The sequence below is a fragment of the Cherax quadricarinatus genome, chromosome 85 (genome assembly GCF_038502225.1).
Source record: "Cherax quadricarinatus isolate ZL_2023a chromosome 85, ASM3850222v1, whole genome shotgun sequence".
Lineage (NCBI taxonomy): Eukaryota > Metazoa > Arthropoda > Malacostraca > Decapoda > Parastacidae > Cherax > Cherax quadricarinatus.
Window position 1 is genome coordinate 10745242 of NC_091376.1, and position 20569 is coordinate 10765810.

Sequence of the window (20569 nt, forward strand, 5' to 3'; positions counted from 1 at the left end):
AACCCTCCAGGGTGATCAACCCTCCCGGGTGATCAACCCTCCAGGGTGATCAACCCTCCCGGGTGATCAACCCTCCAGGGTGATCAACCCTCCAGGGTGATCAACCCTCCCGGGTGATCAACCCTCCAGGGTGATCAACCCTTCAGGGTGATCAACCCTCCAGGGTGATCAACCCTCCAGGGTGATCAACCCTCCAGGGTGATCAACCCTCCAGGGTGATCAACCCTCCAGGGTGATCAACCCTCCCGGGTGATCAACCCTCCCGGGTGATCAACCCTCCCGGGTGATCAACCCTCCAGGGTGATCAACCCTCCAGGGTGATCAACCCTCCAGGGTGATCAACTCTCCAGGGTGATCAACCCTCCCGGGTGATCAACCCTCCAGGGTGATCAACCCTCCAGGGTGATCAACCCTCCAGGGTGATCAACTCTCCAGGGTGATCAACCCTCCAGGGTGATCAACCCTCCAGGGTGATCAACTCTCCCGGGTGATCAACCCTCCAGGGTGATCAACCCTCCAGGGTGATCAACTCTCCCGGGTGATCAACCCTCCAGGGTGATCAACCCTCCAGGGTGATCAACTCTCCCGGGTGATCAACCCTCCCGGGTGATCAACCCTCCAGGGTGATCAACTCTCCCGGGTGATCAACTCTCCCGGGTGATCAACCCTCCCGGGTGATCAACCCTCCAGGGTGATCAACTCTCCCGGGTGATCAACCCTCCCGGGTGATCAACCATCTGAGACTAATAATCCGATTAAAATCACATTTTACCGTTCACTCTTGCTCTCATTTACCATGAAATTCTATGGAATCCTCATGCCACAACCTGTTCAAGTAACTTTCCGCCCTAGAACCGTCTGGCCCCCTGCCCAACCTCCTGCCCAGCCCTGCCCAACCTCCTGCCCAGCCCTGCCCAGCCTTGCCCAACCTCCTGTCCAGTCTTGCCCAACCTCCTGCCCAAATCCTGGTCCCAAATCTGCACACAGAAATCACTCCCTACGAAAGTAAAAGACTAGGCAGGCGATGCAAAATGCCCCCAATAAAAAGTAGGGGCGCCATTGGTACACTAAGGGAAAACACCATAAGTGTCCGGGGCCCAAGACTGTTCAACAGCCTCCCATCAAGCATTAGGGGAATTGCCAATAAACTCCTGGCTGCCTTCAAGAGAGAGCTGGACAGATACCTAAAGTCAGTGCCGGATCAGCCGGGCTGTGGCTCGTACGTTGGACTGCGTGCGGCCAGCAGTAACAGCCTAGTTGATCAGGCCCTGATCCATCGGGAGGCCTGGTCATGGACCGGGCCGCGGGGGCGTTGATCCCCGGAATAACCTCCAGGTAACCTCCTGTCCAGTCTTGCCCAACCTCCTGCCCAGCCTTGCCCAACCTCCTGCCCAGCCCTGCCCAACCACCTGCCCAGCCTTGCCCAACCTACTGCCCAGTCTTGTCCAACCTCCTGCTCAGTCTTGCCCAACCTCCTGTCCAGCCCTGCCCAACCTCCTGCCCAGCCTTACCCAACCTCCTGTCCAGTCTTGCCCAACCACCTGCCCAGCCTTGCCCAACCTCCTGCCCAGTCTTGCCCAACCTCCTGCCCAGCCTTGCCCAACCTCCTGTCCAGTCTTGCCCAACCACCTGCCCAGCCTTGCCCAACCTCCTGCCCAGCCTTGCCCAACCTCCTGCCCAGTCTTGCCCAACCTCCTGCCCAGCCTTGCCCAACCTCCTGCCCAGTCTTGCCCAACCTCCTGCCCAGTCTTGCCCAACCTCCTGTCCAGCCCTGCCCAACCTCCTGCCCAGCCTTACCCAACCACCTGCCCAGCCCTGCCCAACCTCCTGCCCAGCTTTGCCCAACCTCTTGCCCAGCCTTGCCCAACCACCTGTCCAGCCCTGCCCAACCTCCTGCCCAGCCTTGCCCAACCACCTGTCCAGCCCTGCCCAACCTGCCCAGCCTTGCCCAACCACATGCCCAGCCCTGCCCTACCTCCTGCCCAGCCTTGCCCAACCTCCTGCCCAGCCTTGCCCAACCTCCTCCCCAGTCTTGCCCACCCTCCTCCCCAGTCTTGCCCAACCTCCTGCCCAGTTTTGCCCAACCTCCTGCCCAGTCTTGCCCAACCTCCTCCCCAGTCTTGCCCAACCTCCTGCCCAGTCTTGCCCAACCTCCTGCCCAGTCTTGCCCAACCTCCTGCCCAGTCTTGCCCAACCTCCTGCCCAGTCTTGCCCAACCTCCTGCCCAGTCTTGCCCAACCTCCTGCCCAGTCTTGCCCAACCTCCTGCCCAGTCTTGCCCAACCTCCTGCCCAGTCTTGCCCAACCTCCTGCCCAGTCTTGCCCAACCTCCTCCCCAGTCTTGCCCAACCTCCTCCCAAGTCTTGCCCATCCTCCTGCCAGTCTTGCCCAACCTCCTGCCCAGCCTTGCCCAGTCTGCTGAATATTCCTTGAGCATGAGACGTTTATATAGTAAATGTCGAAGAATTGCACACATGTGCAACATCTGCGTATCTTTAATTGTAGACGTTTCGCCCTCCAGTGATTATCAATACAAGGGCATAATGTGTAGAATTATACACATTTATTCACATTATGTCCTTTGTATTATATATATATAATATATATATATATATATATATATATATATATATATATATATATATATATATATATATATATATATATATATATATATATATATATATATATATATATATATATATATATATATATATATATATATATATATATATATATATATATATATATATATATATATATATATATATATATATATATATATATATATAATATATATATATATATATATATATATATATATATATATATATATATATATATATATATATATATATATATATATTTCCCAAGTCATAATTAAGAACTGTATATGAATAAACAGGGGATTGGGCGGGGATTCGAAACGTGGTCCATGTGGCAGGGCCAGTACACAGCACTATTCAGCCATAGATGTTACAATATGATGATTTAACAAGAACACTTCTGTGACATGGTTGTATCAGCGGCATCAACTATGAACCCCGCTTCTCCTCCACGGTCTCAGCCCACAGCTGTAGAAGCTTTCATGACACATCTATTCTCATGCCCCTCAAAGCCAGGCTATAAACCTGTAAGGGTTAATCCAAATAAAGTTCGCTTTTTCTTTCTCTTCTACAAGTATATGTAGAGAGGGGGGACATATTTTTTTATCCCCTCCTCTTTACCTCCATCCCGCCTCACACGCCGCTACAACGGAAACACGTAACAATAACAGAAAAAAATAACAGAAACAATACAAACAAAACCAGAAAAAACAGATGAGAAACAACAGAAGCTGCAACAAACACTAACAGAAACAAACACTAACAAACAGCAACAAACACTAACAGAAACAGCAACAAACAAAATTATACCAAAACAGCAACATAAACAAAAATAACATAGCAAATAGAAACAAACAAACAACAACCAAAGCAGAAATTCCCCAATAAGTTAAATTTAGCAGCGGAAATTGCTGCTGATTGGATATCAAAACCGAAAACCAGAGGAAATTAAACAGCAGCAAACTACAGTGAAAAAGAGACATTTCGCCCGTGGACAGGTTTCTTTATACAACAGACAGGGTTGTACAATCTGCAAATTTGTGAGTGAAGTTAGGCGAGTTGGGTAAATATTTTTGTTACTGGGCTTGGGTTTGAGAACGACCTGCCTAGTATGGGCCAGTAGGTCTGCTGTAGTGTTCCTCCTTTCTTATGTTACTGATGAATATGAAAACGGTATACATTACTCTCCAGGCTGAGGGACTGACCACCTCAAAACTACGTCTTCACATCTACTGCCTCTGCTAACTCTTCTGTACTCGACGGAAGAAGCCTACTGTGCAGGAGAAACGTTTCGAAATAGGGATACCTAACTGTTGCACATGTCTTACTTATCAAGCCTACTGACACTTCCAACGACCTGTTGGAGTATTGAGAGGGACCTGCCTTGTATGGGCCAGTAGATAATACACTATGACATGGCCTTGGATGCACTGGAAGAAAATCAGAATGCAGATGTAATATACACAGACTTTGCAAAAGCATTTGACAAATGCGATCATGGCGTAATAGCCCATAAAATACGTGCTAAAGGAATAACTGGGAAAGTGGGGAGATGGATCTTCAACTTCCTAACAAATCGAACACAAAGAGTAGTGGTCAACAGAGTTAAATCGGAGGCTGCCATAGTGAAGAGCTCTGTTCCACAAGGCACAGTACTCGCCCCCATCTTATTCCTTATCCTCATATCAGACATAAACAGAGATATACACCACAGCACCGTATCATCCTTTGCGGATGATACTAGGATCTGCATGAGGCTGTCATCTGCTGAGGACGCGGTTAACCTCCAAGAAGATATAAACAAAGTTTTCCAGTGGGCAACGGTAAACAATATGATGTTCAATGAGGACAAATTCCAACTACTCCGTTATGGAAAACTGGAGGAGATAATAACTAGAACAGAGTATACTACTGACTCTGGCCATACAATAGAGCGGAAAAATAATGTAAGGGACCTGGGAGTAGTAATGTCTGAGGATCTCACTTTCAAGGATCACAACAGTGCCACGATCGCACGTGCAAAGAAAATGATAGGATGGATAATGAGAACTTTCAAAACGAGAGATGCCAAGCCAATGATGATTCTTTTCAAATCACTTGTTCTCTCTAGGCTAGAATACTGCTGTACATTAACATCTCCATTCAAAGCAGGTGAAATCGCAGATCTAGAGAGTGTACAGAGATCCTTTACTGCACGTATAAGTTTTGTCAAGCACCTTAACTACTGGGAACGCTTGGAAGCACTTGACTTGTACTCGTTGGAACGCAGGAGGGAGAGATATATCGTAATCTACACTTGGAAAATCTTGGAAGGAATGGTCCCAAATCTGCACACAGAAATCACTCCCTACGAAAGTAAAAGACTGGGCAGGCGATGGAAAATGCCCTCAATAAAAAGTAGGGGCGCCATTGGTACACTAAGGGAAAACACCATAAGTGTCCGGGGCCAAAGACTGTTCAACAGCCTCCCATCAAGCATTAGGGGAATTGCCAATAAACTCCTGGCTGCCTTCAAGAGAGAGCTGGACAGATACCTAAAGTCAGTGCCGGATCAGCCGGGCTGTGGCTCGTACGTTGGACTGCGTGCGGCCAGCAGTAACAGCCTAGTTGATCAGGCCCTGATCCATCGGGAGGCCTGGTCATGGACCGGGCCGCGGGGGCGTTGATCCCCGGAATAACCTCCAGGTAACCTCCAGGTAACCTACCTACCATTACTTCCTCTTCTCCCTCTCTTGTTCCCATCCTATTTCCCACTCGCCAATATATACTGGCTGTCTCACTCTTTTTTCCTTTATTGCGACTTTGTAAATGGTTTAATTTGGACCAAAACATCGTCATAATCGGATTATTTGCGTATTGTTTCAGTCACGGTATTGTACCTTTTTGTTCTTTATGGGCCAGTAAGCCTGCTGCAGTGTTCCTCCATTCTTATGTTCTTGTGTTTTGCGTTCGGATTAGCGCAGCTTCCTGGTATCTGTGTCGTGTTTTATCTAGGTCTTTTATGATCAGCTGGGCGTTCTTTCAAGACTTCAGGTGGGCAGCCTAGTCCTGGCGTATCACGCAGGCATTGTTCATGTTAGTAATAATGGTAGAATTACAAACAAAATGTTAGATAAATGGACACAGATACAACTGTGGCAATTTATTGAGCCACAATGTCACAATAGATGCATCTGTCCATTTACCTAACATCGCTCATGTTGTGAGTCCTTCAGACATGCTGGTGTTCTCTCAACCTAATATGCAGGCCGCTGGTTTCTCCCACATATTTCTGGTCACCGCCGCCACATGGAATGATGTACACACCTTGACAGTTATCTTTAGCCTGGTCATATCTCTGATGGTGCTGGATATAATGGTGGTAAGAGCTATGCTGCTCTTGGCGAGGACGGGAGTAAGTAATATATACTGCAGTGTTGCATGTAGGAAGAGTGAGTCTTCCGTCAGTGGAAATGGTATGGTGATACTGAAAAGATGTGGAAAAAGACACTTGTGTACAGTTCATGACATTTATTAGGGAAAAAGTTTCGCCACTGGGACTGAAGAAGACACTAGTGGCGAGAAGACTCCTTCAATAAATGTCCTGAGCTATACACAAGTGTCTTTTTACACATCTTTCGTCAGTCTTGTTCTCTGGTTTCGGTGAAGATTTTATACCACGCTACTGTTGCTATTGATAGCACATAGAAAATAAGCTGGATAACTAGAACCTTCAAGACAAGAGATGCTGAGTAGGTGATATTATTCAAGTCAGTTATTCTCTCCAGGCAGGAATACTGCTGTATTCTGACGGCACCATTAACGCAGGCAAGGATGCGGAGCTAGAAAGCGTACAGAGAACTCCCACTGCTCGTATATATTCAAACACCTGGACTACTGGAGATGCTTGAAAGACCTTGAACTGTATTCCATGGAACGTTGGAGACATACATAACAGAAAGTTTGTTGGGATTGGTACCAATCCTGAACACCTATTTTTTTCGACTCTTAACGTAAACAAGAGATTTTCCAGACGGTGCAGAATATCTCCAATAAAAAGTAGGGGTGGAAAGAGTACACAGAAAGAACTATGTCTTCCCTGAACAAGTTTCTCATATCAATTCCTGATCAGCCGGGCTATGGTTCGTATATCGAACTGAGTGTGGCTACCATCCTGGTTGATAACGCCTTGACCCACCAGGAGGCCTAGTCTGGGGCCAGACGGAGGGGACATTGATCCCCGAAGGCATCCTTGAGGTACCCCTTGAGGGAGAGGAGTGAGATCCTCCCCCTCCATACCCCTTGATAATGCACCTGTGGTGGGAGGAGGAGGGGAAGGATGGAGGGAGTGAGGGAGAGGTGGATAGGAATGAGGGTGACAGAGGATAGGAGATGTGAGAGGGAAGAAGTGAGAGAAAGGAATAGGAGGGAGTGGTCTAGAGAAGAAGAGGGAGATGGAAGGAGTACGAGAGGGAGGGATGGGAAGAGGAAGGGACGCAAAAATAGGAGAATGAGGAAGGGAAGGAGGGAGGCATATCATGTAGAGAGAGAGAGAGAGAGAGAGAGAGAGAGAGAGAGAGAGAGAGAGAGAGAGAGAGAGAGAGAGAGGTTATGAGAGAAGTAGTCGTACAAGGAAGGAGGGAGAGGCGCAGGGGTAGAAACAGAAAGAGGGAGATAGGGAGGAGTTGGAGGGAGAGAGGGAGGGAGGGAGGGAGGGAGGGCAAGAACAACCAAGGACACATCCTCTAATCGGCAAAATGCTTCTAAATCTGGCACTCCGTCTGACCCAGATTTTCTTCAGCCTCCTTTTTTTCGTTGCTTGATGCGTCAAGCATGTTAGATACGCTCGGAATGTATCTCTTCCCTCTCCACACCCCTCCCCTTGATGCTGCTGCACGGATCTTGATCCAAGGAAGTGCAGCTTGCAACAAGCATATATATATATATATATATATATATATATATATATATATATATATATATATATATATATATATATATATATATATATATATATATATATATATGTATATATATGTACATATATATATATATATATATATATATATATATATATATATATATATATGTATATATATGTATATATATATATATATATACATATATATATATATATAAATATATATATATATATATATATATATATATATATATAAGATCACAGTAAACAGGTAATATCACGATATGCAAAACAACCATTGTGAAAAATTTGTGAATTTCCAAGCTTTCGTGATTTCTTACATTATCAAGGAACTGTTCTTTGGTAATGTGAGACGTTCATTATTTTTTCACAGTGGTTGCTTTTCACATTATCACTAATGTTTCGTCAGGAGCTTTGCAACACAAGGTGATGGATGAATGAAATATCTCGGTGGTGCCATGCACAGCGTTAAGTATAGGTACGACAGGACCCTCAAGGAGTGAGTAAATTCGGCCACAGCCAGTTACAAGGAAGGGCCAGGAACTGAGGTTCGACCCCCCACAGTTACAAACAGGCGAGTATAAATAGGTATAGTAAGCACACACACACAACCAGGAGCTGTGAATCGACACCTGCAACCACATATAGGTGAGTACACACACACACACACACACACACACACACAGTTCTCTAAATGTTTGTTTTATATCCGGAAAGTACACAGTCAGTCTCTCTCTCTCTCTCTCTCTCTCTCTCTCTCTCTCTAAGAGACTCCTCGCTTCTCCCTCACTTTCCAAGTGCTTGCAGCCAGTCAATCACTATAATACTCCCCACATCCTGTGGGAGAGGACTGAACAACCCCAGTGTAAATAAGCCAGTCTCATGACATGGCTTCATTGGGTTATCCTGGATTACTAGCTCTCCAGGCTAAATAAGCCGAACCAAACCAAGTGCCGCTCCTGGGCAGCCAAGTGTCCACAATACATGGAGTTCTTGTCCCCTTGATCACTAAATTCCCAGTAATATGTCAGATTAAACAAAGGAGCGAGTCTGGTTACCCATAAACAAATGCATAAACAAGTGCAAACGTGATATAAAAACTTTGCTGAATATCTGGTGAGTTCTTAATAAAAATAGTCCAGTTTGTTGTGTATGGGATAGTCAACGCTTAGAGATGGTAATTCCCAAGTGATAGTAACTCCAGCTCTGATGCCAGGAAATCTTTGAAGCTATTACAGATGAGTTCTTCATATCCTCACTGTCCTACTGTAGTATCCCAGCTCAGGCTGACGCCACCGAAGTCTCCCAACTAAGGCTGACGCCACCGAAGTCTCCCAACTAAGGCTGACGACACCGAAGTCTCCCAACTAAGGCTGACGCCACCGAAGTCTCCCAACTAAGGCTGACGCCACCGAAGTTTCCTAACTAAGGCTGACGCCACCGAAGTCTCCCAACTAAGGCTGACGCCACCGAAGTCTCCCAACTAAGGCTGACGCCACCGAAGTCTCCTAACTAAGGCTGACGCCACCGAAGTCTCCCAACTAAGGCTGACGCCACCGAAGTCTCCCAACTAAGGCTGACGCCACCGAAGTCTCCCAACTAAGGCTGACGCCACCGAAGTCTCCCAACTAAGGCTGACGCCACCGAAGTCTCCCAACTCAGGCTGACACTACCAGTTTCCAAGCTCAGGATGACAATTCAACATCTCGTATGAATCGCATCCTGCATGACAGAATATACCTGGGTGTTAGTCGACTGTCTTGGGTTACATCCTGTGGGAGAGGATTTAAAGGACTCCAGTGAAAATAAGCCAGACAGTATGATGACACCCTGGCTTTACTGGATTATCCTGGGTTACTAAACGTGGACTTGATAATCCTAGAATCCTCTTTCGTCTGGTTTATATCCATTGGGGAACATCTCATAATCTTCCTCAGGAAGTGATTAACAACAATGCTGACACGCAGGTACCTACTAACTTCTAAGTGAACAATGACGAAAGGTGTACGGAAACCTGGCCAGGGTTGCCACTTGTGCCGGGATCGAGCTTAGGTATTTCAGATGTGAACCTCAAAACAAAAAAAGTGAAAATATTTGGGAAACAAAAAAAATCCTATAAAATTTAAAGATTTTTTCCAATATTTCTTCTCAAAATGCAGTTTAGAGAGCTTGTCTGACATATTACGATATTTTGTGTTCCTACATTATAAAATATAGATTATATTACACCTAAGGAACTGCCTATGTTTATGATCAGTTGCCGTGTTCCTTCCTTAAGTGACTGACCTGACCTGACTAGGTTGGGGCATTGGCTTAAGCCGGTAGGAGACTTTGACCTGCCTCGCATGGGCCAGTAGGCCTGCTGCAGTGTTCCTCCTTTCTTATGTTCTTATAAACATGTCTTATTACAACAACAGCTGATTTACAACAACAGCTGGTAGAGAACAGCTGATAAACAAGAGTCCAGGAAGGTACTACAGACGTGTCGTATCAGCGTGTTAGAAGCCAGTTAAACGTTCTACCCTCAAGCAGAATTTTTTTTTTCTTTTATCTCATAAATATGTAAGAGACCAGGTAAATTATGAAAACTTAAACCAAGATGTTTTTACCCATAGCTCAGTGGAAGAGAGTTCGGTGCACAAGCGAAAGAGCATGTGTTCGAAACTGGGCAAGATGTTCAGAAAGTCTCTATACTAATGTTACCCATGTTCTGATTCCAAAGACTTAGTCTGTTGTTTGGCTTATCTTAGGATGGGTCTCAGGACACGAAGGGGAATAAACCACACTGGCTTTTTTTGCGTTAGCATGGGTTTTTCTTAACCCTCAGATTTAATACGAAATAAGTCACTTTGACTTTCTTGGGTTATCTTGGTGAATATACATATATGTTACTATGTACAATAATATATCTTTATTTACTACCAGTACATGTACAAGGTATACAGGCCTAGCTTGTTATGCAGAACATTTTAGGCAAATTAGGTCAGTTTTGTCCCAGGATGCGACCCACACCAGTCCACTAACACCCAGGTACCAATTTTATTGATGGGTGAACATGGACAACCGGTGTCCACCTACCTGGAGGGTATTCCGGGGATCAACCCCCCCGCGGCCCGGTCCACGACCAGGTCTCCCGGTGGATCAGGGCCTGATCAACCAGGCTGTTACTGCTGGCCGGACGTAGTCCAACGTACGAACCACAGCCCGGCTGATCCGGCACCGACTTTAAGTATCTATCCAGCTCTCTCTTGAAGGCAGCCAGGGGTCTATTGGTAATTCCCTTTATGCCTGGTGGGAGGCTGTTGAACAGTCTTGGGCCCCGGACACTAATGGCGTTTTCTCTTAGTGTACCAATGGCGCCCCTACTTTTCAGTGGGGGTATTTTGCATCGCCTGCCCAGTCTTTTACTTTCAAAGAGAGTGATTTCTGTGTGCAAATTCGGGACCATTCCTTCTAGGATTTTTCAAGTGTAGATTATGATACATCTCTCCTGCGTTCCAACGAGTACAAATCAAGTGCTTCCAAGCGTTCCCAGTAGTGGTGTTTGATAGAACTTATAAGTGCGATAAAGGTTCTTTGTACACTCTCTAGATCTGCAATTTCACCTGCCTTGAACGGAGATGTTAATATACAGCAGTATTCCAGCCTAAAGAGGACAAGTGATTTGAAAAGCATCATCACTGTCTTGGCATCTCTTGTTTTGAACGTTCTCATTACCCATCCCATCATTTTCTTTGCACTTGTGATCGTGGCACTGTTGTGATCCATGAAAGTGAGATTCTCAGACATTACCACTCCCAGGTCCCTCACATTGCTCACGAAATCGTAATGACAAGATGGTATGGTTTGTTTCCCTAACATTTTTTTCCGCTCTATTGTATGATCAGAGTTTGTAGCATACTCAGTTCTAGTTATTATCTCCTCCAGTTTTCCATAACGGAGTAGTTGGAATTTGTCTTCACTGAATACATTTTTTTCGTTGCCCACTAGAAAACTTGGTTTATATCTTCTTGGAGGTTAACCGTGTCCTCAATAGAGGACAGTCTCATGCAGACCCTTTTATCGTCTGCAAAGGATGATCCGGTGCTGTGGATTACATCTCTATGTCTGATACGAGGATGAGGAACAGGATGGGGGCGAGTACTGTGCCTTGTGGAACAGAGCTTTCACTATGGCAGCTACAGGAAACACATCCAATGTTTCCACCCCTTCGCCGGGAATCGAACCCGGACCCCTCACCGTGTGAAGCGAGAGCTTTTGCCACAAGGCCACCTATATCTAAATAAAGTTACTAATCTTCACTTTCCTACGTATTTCTGAGTTATTCCTTATTTTATTAAGATATCGGCCGTTTCCCACCGAGGTTTGGTGACCCGAAAAAAAAGAAACTTTCATCATTCACTTCACCACTGTCTTGCTAGAGGTGTGCCAACATTACAGTTCAACAACTGCAATATATCTCTGTGTTAATTTCCTTACAACTTGTGAGGGGACTGAGACCTAGTCGCTGGGGTGATGATCCTAGAAATTATTAACAATTAAATCTCTCATGGGGGCACCAACTTTCCTAGGGACCCCAATGGAACCAATTATTATTATTATAAAAAAGAAGCGCTAAACCACAAGGGCTATACAGCCCCAATGGAACCAAGTCACTGAGTTTTTTTGAGTTATCTCAGGTTCTCTACACATATGCTACTATGTATGATAATCTAAAGTTCCTCAAAGAGCTGGGTGAAAAGCTCGTCATAGAAACCAAGGACCACAGGGCGACCAGCTTCCTCTTTCAAAGACTCAGTGTTGCGATCTAGAGAGGAAATGCCTGCAGCATTCTGGGCACGCGGCCCACCGCCGGGGAGCTGGACGAAGTATTCGAAATGTAGCTCTGAGCTGTTATCTCATGTTGTTTTACTTTCTATTGTATTCTTGTGAATGTTTTGCCAATGTATTTTGTCTTTAAATCTATGTAACTGTATTTGTGTATACCTGAATAAACTTACTCGTGGCTCACTTGGTAGCGTCCTCAGCTCACATACTGAGGGACCGAGGCTCGATCCCCGGACGTGGAGAAACGTTGGGCGTGTTTCCTTACACCTACTGTCCTTGCTCACCTAGTGGTAAGTAGGTACCCGGGTGTTAGCCACCTGGTGTTGGTCGCATCCTGGTGATGTGGATTAAAGAACCGCAATGGAAATAAGCCAGTCTGATGATAGTGGCTTGGTAACCTCCGAGTTACGTTCATTTAGGCACAAGTACAATTATAGTGTAAAATACCTAAAATAATCCCAAAAAGAGTCAAAGTGAGTTACTTCCACTGAGGTTAATAATCCACAATCTTCTTATGCAGCAAATATCAAAGCAAATAGCTGAGAGTATTGCCAAGCAACAGCAACCTGTGTCAGTGCAAACAAGAGCGGGTATCACTACCCAGCAACAGCCCGCACGAGTAACGGACAATGCAGAACACGACAGCACTCAAAACACTAGTGTTATAGCTGTCTTAACTTCTAAGGTTTAAATAAGATATTACAAGGACCCAGTGGAAATAAATAATTTTAACTTGTTTTTTAGTTATACTAGGTAATTTCCACATATGTTGCTATGTATGATAATTCGTGTAACTGTATTTATGTGTAGCTGTGCCTAGTAAAACGATGGGAATGGCACTTTACCTTGGACTGACGGAGTTCCTCTTAAGGCAGAGTCCTCTGCCCTATTCACTAGGCTTAAGTGACTAGAAAAGCTCCTCGGTGAGGCCACAATAACCCACAAGGTCCACAGGGTAGCAGCAGCCACCAGGGTAGCTGAGGCCAGGAGGCCTGGCCAGTGTGGTGCACTTATCATGCTTGCTGGCCCTGTGTATAGGTCCAAGTCATCTCACGTGCGAACACTCAACAGCACCAGCAGCGCTGTGTTATCCCTCTCACTCTCACCAGAGCACTGACGGCAGACTGCCTTTCTCGTCTCTTGTAGCCCCTCCACCACCTCGCCTCGCTCCCTGAATCACTACCCAACCGAAATACTGTACGCCCGTCTTTTCCTACAATCAAATAAGTTCATTTAGGCACAGGTACACTTAAGTACAATTATCATACATAATGTAAATTACCTAGGATAAATCCCCAAAAAGTCAGACAGTGACTTACTAACCATACCACGGGCGGGGTTAGAACCCACGATCAGTCTCAAAACTCCAGACCGTCGCGTTACTTATTCCCAGACACAGGCTTGGTTACAAGTACTTCTGTCAGTTTGGCATACAGCCTGTTACATGCTTGAAAACTTTGTGGCTGATTATCCACTAATTGGGTTATCAGACAATTTACACATGTTACTATGCTCAATAATAACCCACATGTTGACAAACTCTTCAGATCAATTAATCTTCTGAGTTTCTGTCTGGATGTGGGTTATTGAGAATTGACAAGTGTTCTTTACACATTAATTATTCATATGTCACTAAGTATGATAATTGTAATGTGCACCTGTAACAAACCTGGACTCACTTGCCACGAGTTCAATCCCCACCCATACCGAAGTTTGTTTACATAATAACCTATGCGACATATCATGGTCTCATTAAGCAGACACCTTAAATTTGCCTGCAGCAGATAATCTTTTTGGGACTTAGTTCACAGGTGTTTTGTGTATCCATATGCTCCTGCGCTACCATTTTTATTATAAAAAGAGAAGCGCTAAACCACAAGGGTTATACAGCGCAGCAGGGCAGGGAATGATGATGCAGGGGTAATGAGTGGCAAGAGGGAGAGGGATGATTATTAGGGTATGGAGTGCAGGGGTAGAGGGTAGCTAGAGATTAAGGTAAAAAGGACTGAGGAGTGTTAGAGGCATCATCAGAGTTTGTGTAGTAAATCAGCTGCTGTCAAAAAGTCAATGAGTCTGGATTAAAGGAGGATCCATCAGCAAAAAGGGAAGGTAAAGAAAGAGCAGCAGAGTGGAGACGATGTTACCTGGAGGTTACCTGGAGGTTATTCCGGGGATCAACGCCCCCGCGGCCCGGTCCATGACCAGGCCTCCCGATGGATCAGGGCCTGATCAACTAGGCTGTTACTGCTGGCCGCACGCAGTCCGACGTACGAGCCACAGCCCGGCTGATCCGGCACTGACTTTAGGTATCTGTCCAGCTCTCTCTTGAAGGCAGCCAGGGGTTTATTGGAAATTCCCCTAATGCTTGATGGGAGGCTGTTGAACAGTTTTGGGCCCCGGACACTTATGGTGTTTTCCCTTAGTGTACCAATGGCGCCCCTACTTTTTATTGGGGGCATTTTGCATCGCCTGCCCAGTCTTTTACTTTCGTAGGGAGTGATTTCTGTGTGCAGATTTGGGACCATTCCTTCCAAGATTTTCCAAGTGTAGATTATGATATATCTCTCCCTCCTGCGTTCCAACGAGTACAAGTCAAGTACTTCCAAGCGTTCCCAGTAGTTAAGGTGCTTGACAGAACTTATACGTGCAGTAAAGGATCTCTGTACACTCTCTAGATCTGCGATTTCACCTGCTTTGAATGGAGATGTTAATGTACAGCAGTATTCCAGCCTAGAGAGAACAAGTGATTTGAAAAGGATCATCATGGGCTTGGCATCTCTCGTTTTGAAAGTTCTCATTATCCATCCTATCATTTTCTTTGCACGTGCGATCGTGGCACTGTTGTGATCCTTGAAAGTGAGATCCTCAGACATTACTACTCCCAGGTCCCTTACATTATTTTTTCGCTCTATTGTATGGCCGGAGTCAGTAGTATACTCTGTTCTAGTTATTATCTCCTCCAGTTTTCCATAATGGAGTAGTTGGAATTTGTCCTCATTGAACATCATATTGTTTACCGTTGCCCACTGGTGGTTGGTGGTAAATTCTGCGTGCTGGTTGATAGAGTGGGCAGTTCAACAGAATGTAGCTAACAGATACTGGAACTTGACAATTCTCACAGAGAGGAACAGGGCGCCTCTCCATGAGATACCCGTAAGATGAGTGTGACCGATGTGAAGACTGCAACGGGAGAGAGTAGTCTCCCAACCTCGACGCTGGTGACAAGAAGATGGCCAGAAACCTATATTCGGTTTAACAGAATGAAGTTTGTTATGGAGCACATCAGACCAACGTTGTTGCCAACGGGTGCGAAGGTGGGTAGCAATTACAGCAAAATAGTCCGTGAATGGAACACCTATGTGAAACTGGGAGGTCATGTACTGCTGACCGCACAGCAGTGTCTGCCTGTTCATTGCCCTGTACGTCAACATGACCAAGTACCCAACAAAAAAAAAATCTTTGTGTTTGCTAGAGATACAGCGTAGCCAAAGTTGGATACGAAGAACTATGGGGTGAGGTGTATAAAATTTTCGTATACTCTGTAAAGCACTACGGGAGTCTGAAACGACCACATATGGATAAGTGCTACAAGAATAGCATACAATTCAGACGTACAAATACTAGCCGAGGATAATAAATGTCCTCGCATGACACTGTCCGGAAATCGGTGTACACTGCGATGGCATGAGAATGAGATCGGAAGTGGTCAGAAAAAAGAGAGCGGGAAGCCACCGTAGGTAGTTGGGATTTTGCGCATGGCAGTGGAAAAGAACAGACACGAACACCTGGAACTTCCCAAGGGGGCAGGGAAAAGTGAGGTGCTACATGAACATAGAAAGGTGGTAACTGAAGGGAAGACAAGAGCGAATGTAGGCAGAGAGAAAAGGGACAGAGTAAACAGGGGCGACGAACAAATGTCTACTAACATCGGTGACCATCCTATATATGGAAGGATTGTGGAGGTCATGATCAAACATAACAGCGAAGGCAATGAGCATCACCGTGTTCGGACAAGGATCGAATATTAGCTTCTGCAAAGAGGCTCTCAACAGGGGATGAACGAAAGGCACCAAGGCACAGATGGAGACCCTTGTGATGAACGGGATCTAACTTGGACAGTTGTGGGAGAGGCCGCAGATTAGATTTGGTCACCATACTCCAGCTTGGACTTGGACTTGGACAAGACTAGGGTGGAATGCCAAAGGAGGAGAGTGCGACGATCTGCTCCCCATGAATGATGTGCAAGAACCTTAATTTTAAGGAGATTTAGCCGACCATGGCAAGTTGTCTTTAAAGAAGAAATGCGAGGTCTCCGAGTCAGCCAGCGATCAAAGAGCAGGCCCAAAAACTTGACCATATCACATGCCAGAATACATGAATCGTTTAAGTACAAGGGAGTATCCAGAACAAGAGGACGTCTAGTGAAGGTAATGAATCGGCTTTTTGTACCAGAAAATTTAAAGCCATGAGAAGTGATCCAATGGGAGACTCAGTCTATCACAACCCTGAAGGGAGGCTGCTACTAGTCGACAGTCAGTGCCCGAGTAAGCTACAGCGAAGTCATCAACATAAAGTGACGACCAAATATGTAAAGGAAGAAAAGAAGGTAGGTCATTTATAGCTAAGAAAAAAAGAGTAGTGCTGAGAACACAACCTTGAGGGACTCCCTCGGCTTGTACAAAGTCCGAGGAGAGGAAAGCGAGGCGCCAATACGGACCCAAAAAATGTCTATCGGACAAGAAAGCGGCGATAAGTAAGTAAGTTTATTCAGGTATACACAAATATAGTTATATAGAATTATCATACATAGCAGCATATATGTAGAGAACCTGAGATAACCCAAAAAAGTCAGACAGAGTGACTTATTTCCATTGGTAGTTTGGTAGATTACCATGGAGGCCTAAGGAGTGGGCTTGGGCTAGAATGTTATACTTCCAAGTAGTGTCATATGCATTCTCAAGATCAAAAAAGACTGCAAGGACAGAGTGGTTGTTAGCAAAGGCATTTCGAATATAAGTATCTAAGTGGAGCAAGGGGTCTAAAGTAGAGTGGCCTTTGTGAAAGCCATATTGGCAAGGGGAAAGACTATTGTGTCTCTAAGAACTACATCAGACGTTTATTCACCAAACGTTCCATCACCTTGCAGACCACACTGGTCAGAGCAATGGGACGATAGTGAGAGGTGTCAAGCCCCAAGGCGCCCGGTTATAAGATTTCGTTCGGATTTTTAACCCCGGAGGGTTAGCCACCCAGGATAACCCAAGAAAGTCAGTGCGTCATCAAGGACTGTAACTTATTTCCACTGTGGTCCTCAATCTTGTCCCCCAGGATGCGACCCACACCAGTCGACCAACGCCCAGGTACCTATTTGCTGCTAGGTGAACAGGACAACAGGTGTAAGGAAACGTGTCGAAATGTTTCCACCCGCCGGAAATCGAACCCGGGCCCTCCGAGTGTGAAGCGGGAGCTTTAGCCACCAGGCCACCAGGCCACCGGGCCACGGTAGTACAATAGCCGATCTCCAGTGTTGATGGAGAACTCCTCGCTCCTAAATTAGATTGAAAAGACGTAAAAGAACGGGAAGGGCCGTAGAATGGAGATGTTGTAGCATACTGATGTGTGTATCATCAGGTCCCATTACCGACGGCAGGCAAATGAAGAAGTAGAAGTAGAAAGTGGTGCGGAGGTAGGAGTGTCAGAGGATAAAACTGCAAAAGAATTAGAAACTGGGGTGACCCCGGAAGACACCGACGCAGAGGGAGTGGGAGGCGGAGAGGACCGTCGAGGTTGGAGGTCTGCGGGCTACCCGAGCATATGGGACACCAAGAAGTTTTCCTTGAAGGCGGACCTGAGAGACTGCCATAGTGTAAGGCCCTCACGCTCTTTAAGGTAACGGATATTTCGTTCATTACGATAAACCTGGCAACGGCGGGGAAAGGATGAGGTTCTTTGCAATTGAGACAAGAGGGGGGAAGACTACAGGACGTATTGGACTGATGATCTGCTGCACCGCAGACCGAGCATTCTGAAACACTAGTATGTTATGGTTCTTTGAGTTTAATAATGTAGGGAACCACTGAAGGGTTTTCTCTGCCAGAGATGTCAGGAGACACTCTCCTGAAAAATGATAAGTGATACCGACATGATGTGGAACAGACTATTATGTACAGTCGAGTCCTAATTAGGACTGAAGAAGCCACTAGTGGTGAAACAGTTTCTTCCAATGTTTTGAACTGTCGTAAGTGTCAGTCTGTGGAAAGTCTCATTTCCTGACGAACAAAACCCCATTTTAACTTTATTACGAGTAATTTTTTTTTGTAAATCTAGTAGGTTATTCCAAGGGGTCCTGGAAGGAATCTCCCTATGTAATTAACCTGTAATTAAGATCGTCCATTTCTTGTAACAAGATACTGGAACATCGTCCATTTCTTGTAACGAGATACTGGAACATCGTCCATTTCTTGTAACAAGATACTGGAATATCGTCCATTTCTTGTAACAAGATACTGGAACATCGTCCATTTCTTATAACGAGATACTGGAACATCGTCCATTTCTTGTAACGAGATACTGGAACATCGTCCATTTCTTGTAACAAGATACTGGAACATCGTCCATTTCTTGTAACAAGATACAGGAACAATGTCTAGTTTAGTTATCCTTTTAGAAAAAACAGTATAGTGATAAAGGTTTAATTTCAATTAGAAAAAACTCCAACAAATATAAAATTAACGGTCTTTCTTCTCTTACTAATTTATAAGCAAGAGTACTCAAGGTACCTTATTACTGCCGCTACAAGATTTACGATTGTCTTCGTAAATATCTTACTTCTGGGTAACTCTGAAAGTTATGAATATACATAGAAGTTGTAAATAAACAGTAATTTCAATGGAAGTAACACATTATCCATATAAGGACGGATCTTATGATATAATCCGTGATCCTAAATCACAAACTCAAATTAAGAGTTTGCATAACACAATCATTTGTATGTCAGGATCAATGAAGTGACCATAACTATGGGCCTTTCTGTAGAATACCGAATCCAGGCTCAACACAGATTAAAATGGGCCTTTCTATAGAATACCGAATCCAGGCTCAACACAGATTAAAATGGGCCTTTCTATAGAATACCGAATCCAGGCTCAACACAGATTACAATCTGTGTCTTAGTGTAGTTGTACTCAAAAATAAGATCTATGTTATATAAAGGAAATAGACAATGTTTGGAAGACATACACATTAAGAGAAAGCGCAAATGACAGTCTATTAATAAATCTGTTTTTCCACCAATACACAGAGTAAACCAGGAGTCACCAACGACACCGTTTCTTAAAGAAACTTGAAACCTTACCAGACAACCAGAAGAGAGAGAGAGAGAGAGAGAGAGAGAGAGAGAGAGAGAGAGAGAGAGAGAGAGAGAGAGAGAGAGAGAGAGAGAGAGAGAGATAGAGAGAGAGAGAGAGAGAGAGAGAGAGAGAGAGATGAAGAGAGAGATGAGAGAGAGAGAGAGAGAGAGAGAGAGAGAGAGAGAGAGAGAGAGAGAGAGAGAGAGAGAGAGAGAGAGAGAATGTGTTTACTATGCACAGGGCTGAAAAAGACTCTCTGAATCTAAGTCCACTAGCCTCGCACCAGGTCGGAGCAACAGTAAGCTAAACCCTAAACCAGCTAACTGTAGTTGGCATAATTGTTTCCCACCGTCAGTAGTTCATTCTCCTCATTTAACAAAAGAAACACATCCCACCTATTTACATAGATAAAAATAATAATAATAATAATAATAATAATAATAATAATAATAATAATAATAATAATAATAATAATAATAATAATAATAATAATAATGATAATGATAATAACTGATGAGACAAATATTAATAAAGATATTCGCGATATAATATTATTTAAATACAACATTGGATCATATACACGGGGCGCAACAACTTCATTTGAACTTCTCATTCCTTTAAAGGAGTTTCCAGTAGCCTACGATCCAACATCCATCGTTTTTCCAGCTTCCAATCGTCTCTCATACAACCCTCCCCCTCCTCCAAGAAATCTCCCATATCCTCCCATCCAACCCCATCACCTTTCCACCCTCCCATTCCCTCTCATCCATCCCTCGCCCCTTCAAAGTTATCATGATTTTAGATATAGAAAGAAAACAAAGAAGATTTTTACCAGACTAGAGGTGGGGTTCAAAACATGGCGAGTGG

The 20569-nt window shown here is 44.8% G+C and overlaps 1 protein-coding gene across 3 annotated transcripts in view; it reads right to left on the reverse strand.

Annotated features, from left to right (window-relative positions):
• Window positions 1-13458, reverse strand: part of LOC128703154 (A disintegrin and metalloproteinase with thrombospondin motifs 9) — a 1205378-nt gene extending 1191920 nt beyond the window's left edge. For all 3 annotated transcript variants that reach the window (XM_070103358.1, XM_070103357.1, XM_070103356.1), the window contains exon 1: window positions 13199-13458. In XM_070103358.1, the coding sequence (XP_069959459.1) occupies window positions 13199-13370 (172 nt within the window). In that variant the 5' untranslated portion in view covers window positions 13371-13458. The remainder of the gene's footprint in view (window positions 1-13198) is intronic.
• Window positions 13459-20569: the final 7111 nt, after the last annotated feature.